The sequence below is a fragment of the Mus pahari genome, chromosome 3, assembly GCF_900095145.1.
Source record: "Mus pahari chromosome 3, PAHARI_EIJ_v1.1, whole genome shotgun sequence".
Taxonomy (NCBI): Eukaryota; Metazoa; Chordata; class Mammalia; order Rodentia; family Muridae; genus Mus; species Mus pahari.
This window is the reverse complement of record NC_034592.1, coordinates 19,843,317-19,846,005: the sequence shown is the minus strand read 5'-3', so window position 1 is coordinate 19,846,005 and position 2,689 is coordinate 19,843,317. Positions and strand designations below refer to the sequence as shown.

Sequence of the window (2,689 nt, the reverse complement as noted above, 5' to 3'; positions counted from 1 at the left end):
GCTCAATTTCTCTACCTCCTCCTGCAGGGGACGCTACAGTTCCTCGTGTTGTGGTGACCCCAACCATAGAATTATTTCATTGCTGCTTCATAACTTTAATACAGTTCCTCATGTTGATCATAATGGAACTAATAGCAATTCTATCTACCCCCCCCGCCCCAAAGGGATCAGAAGCCACATGTTGAGAACCACTGCTATAGGGCTTTCTTTATGCCAATCACGGGAGGGGCGGGCTCTCGGAGAAAATAAGTCAGCCAATGAGAGACAAGCCCCGCCACAGCCTCAACTAATCAAAAAAAAAAACAAAACAAAANAAAACAAAAAAAAACAAAAACCCAGTGGCAGAAGAGCCTAAGCTTCCCGAGGAAGTGTGTGGGGCAGAGATGAAGAGCCTGTTGGGAAATATTTCAACACGATGACGATTCTGTGCAAACTGGAACTTACTGGATCAATGACAGCAGTGCTCTGTGCTACACATCAGCAGCGGGTAAGAGCTGAGCTTGAGCGACCCTGTACCATGGCAGACACTTCACCATCTGATTCAGACATGGCTGGGCTGTGACTGTATGGGGAGCCATCACTGTATCCTGTATCCTACGCAAGTCTCCTCCAGGCCAAGGGCCTCTTCCATAGATGGAGCAGGAATAGAAGCTGCCTGAGAGTCGAGGCCACCCTCATCCTTAGCTTTCTCTGTCGTACACGAGACCAATGCGCTTGAGTTTTGAGTTGGTGTTGTTTGAGCAGGGTCTCACTATACATAGCTCTGGCTGACCTTGAACTTAGAGATCTACCTGTCTCTGTCTCCTGGGTGCTGGAATTAAAGGTGTGCTTTCAAGGGTACATCTGGCAGGCTTGAAGTCACAAATGGGCTTACTGGTCAACCCCAGGGGTGTGCCTTGGAGAACTGTAATTAGAGCAGGGTCCTTTGGTTTCCCTTCCCTTCTCTGAGCCTTCATGGTCAAGAGTCAGTGTGTGGTCTCAGTGAGGGCCATGGCCAGCATAGCGGGAGTGACAGTTATTTCTACATAACATAGAGTACACAGTGGTGGTGGTGCTGCTGGTGATGACTTCAGGGGTCAGAGGGCATAAAAGTAAGTGGGTTTTGTCACTGCACAGAAACCTGCACTGTATGCCCTGCCAGAGAATAGGCAGAAGGCTCAATCTATCATTAAAAGGCCCTGTCCAGTTAGGCTCGTCAGTTCCATCCTCTCCTAACCCCCTCTGGGCCCCTTACCTCTAGCAACCCAGCTTGGATATATGTGTACATACACATACACACATACACACACATACAAACACACAGTACTCCCCAGCCTTTAAGCATACACGCGCACGCGTGTACACACACACACACACACACACACTCACACACGCACAGTACTTCCCAGCCAGTAAGCCTATGCCACGCCACAAGAGGGAAGGTAGTCTCTCATATCGAGCCTACCTCACCCGCCCCACCCATCCTTGCCATTACATCTGGAGGCAAAGCTCACCTGAATGTGTTGAAGACGGAGCCCTTCTCGTCTTGGTGGAGAAACTGGATGGCCACCAGGAGGCTGTAATCCAGTACATTCAGCTCCTGCAGGAAGGCGGTGTCTAGCTCCATCTGCCGGAGGAACCAGCTCCGCTGGGCTCCTGTGGGGAGCACCACACCTGAGTCCCCACCACGTGCCTGTGCTTGCCCCAGAAGTGTGAATGGCATGACCAGCCCCATTCTATAATCTGTCTTGTACCCCCCAGTTGCATAAGTCTGGAGCCAGGATTTGAGTCCTGGGCTGTTAAGAATTTGGGTAGAGGGGACCCTCCTTCCAAACCTCACCCTGGAGGAGGAATAGGCAGTGAGCGTATAACTCACCCAATCTCATGGTCTTTTCTTGAAAGTTGAGATCCTTCAGCACCAAGACAAGAGGGCTGCCCTCAGGGGCTGGATCTACCCAGCGGCTTACGTTGCAGCCCTTGATGTCATACCTGGGAGGTAGGATAGACACAGCAGTCACCGGATTCAAGGGCTTCCCGGGTGTGGTTGCTCCTGCGTGGGCTAAGTCACCACGGATTTACCTTCAACCTCAGCACCTTTCTAGACTGTGTTCTCATGTTAGAGATGGAGAAACAGAGGCTCAAGCAGTAATTTGCCTGTGTTGCAGGGTATGCAAAGAACAGAACAAGGATTTGAACTCAGGCCTTTACAAGCCCAACCTAGGTGTCAGCCCTATTGCCTGTCTCAGTATCTTCTCTGCCAGGGATCCCATCAGCAGGTTGGGTTTGTTCTCCGACTCTAGCTCCATTTAGCTATTTCTATGTGAGAGCACCATTCCTGAAAGGGTTGGTTCTCTTGTTTCATCATGTGAGTCCTGGGGACTGAACTTGGGTCCTCAGGCTTGGCTGCAAGCACCTTTTCTGACTGAACCATCTCACCTGTCCTGTTCTCTGATTCCATTAGCCTTCCTCAGTTTCTCAACTATAAAAATGAGGGTAGTTAGCCCGGTGTGATGACCCATAATTCCAGTACTGGGAATAGACAACAGGATAGAAAGTTGGTATCTGGGCTGGTGAGATGGCTCAGTGGGTAAGAACACCCAACTGCTCTTCCAAAGGTCTGGAGTTCAAATCCCAGCAACCACATGGTGGCTCATAACCATCCATAACAAGATCTGACACCCTCTTCTGGAGTGTCTGAAGACAGCCACAG

General features: G+C 50.3%; 1 protein-coding gene across 1 annotated transcript in view; it reads right to left on the bottom strand.

The window, feature by feature from the left end:
* The window catches only part of Pip5kl1 (phosphatidylinositol-4-phosphate 5-kinase like 1), an 8,982-nt gene that overhangs the window by 2,070 nt on the left and 4,223 nt on the right, over positions 1-2,689 (bottom strand). Inside the window, exons 8-9 of the mRNA XM_021194706.2 lie at positions 1,856-1,968; positions 1,494-1,635 (exon numbers count right to left, since the gene is read on the bottom strand). Of these exons, the coding sequence (XP_021050365.2) occupies positions 1,494-1,635; positions 1,856-1,968 (255 nt within the window). The remainder of the gene's footprint in view (positions 1-1,493; positions 1,636-1,855; positions 1,969-2,689) is intronic.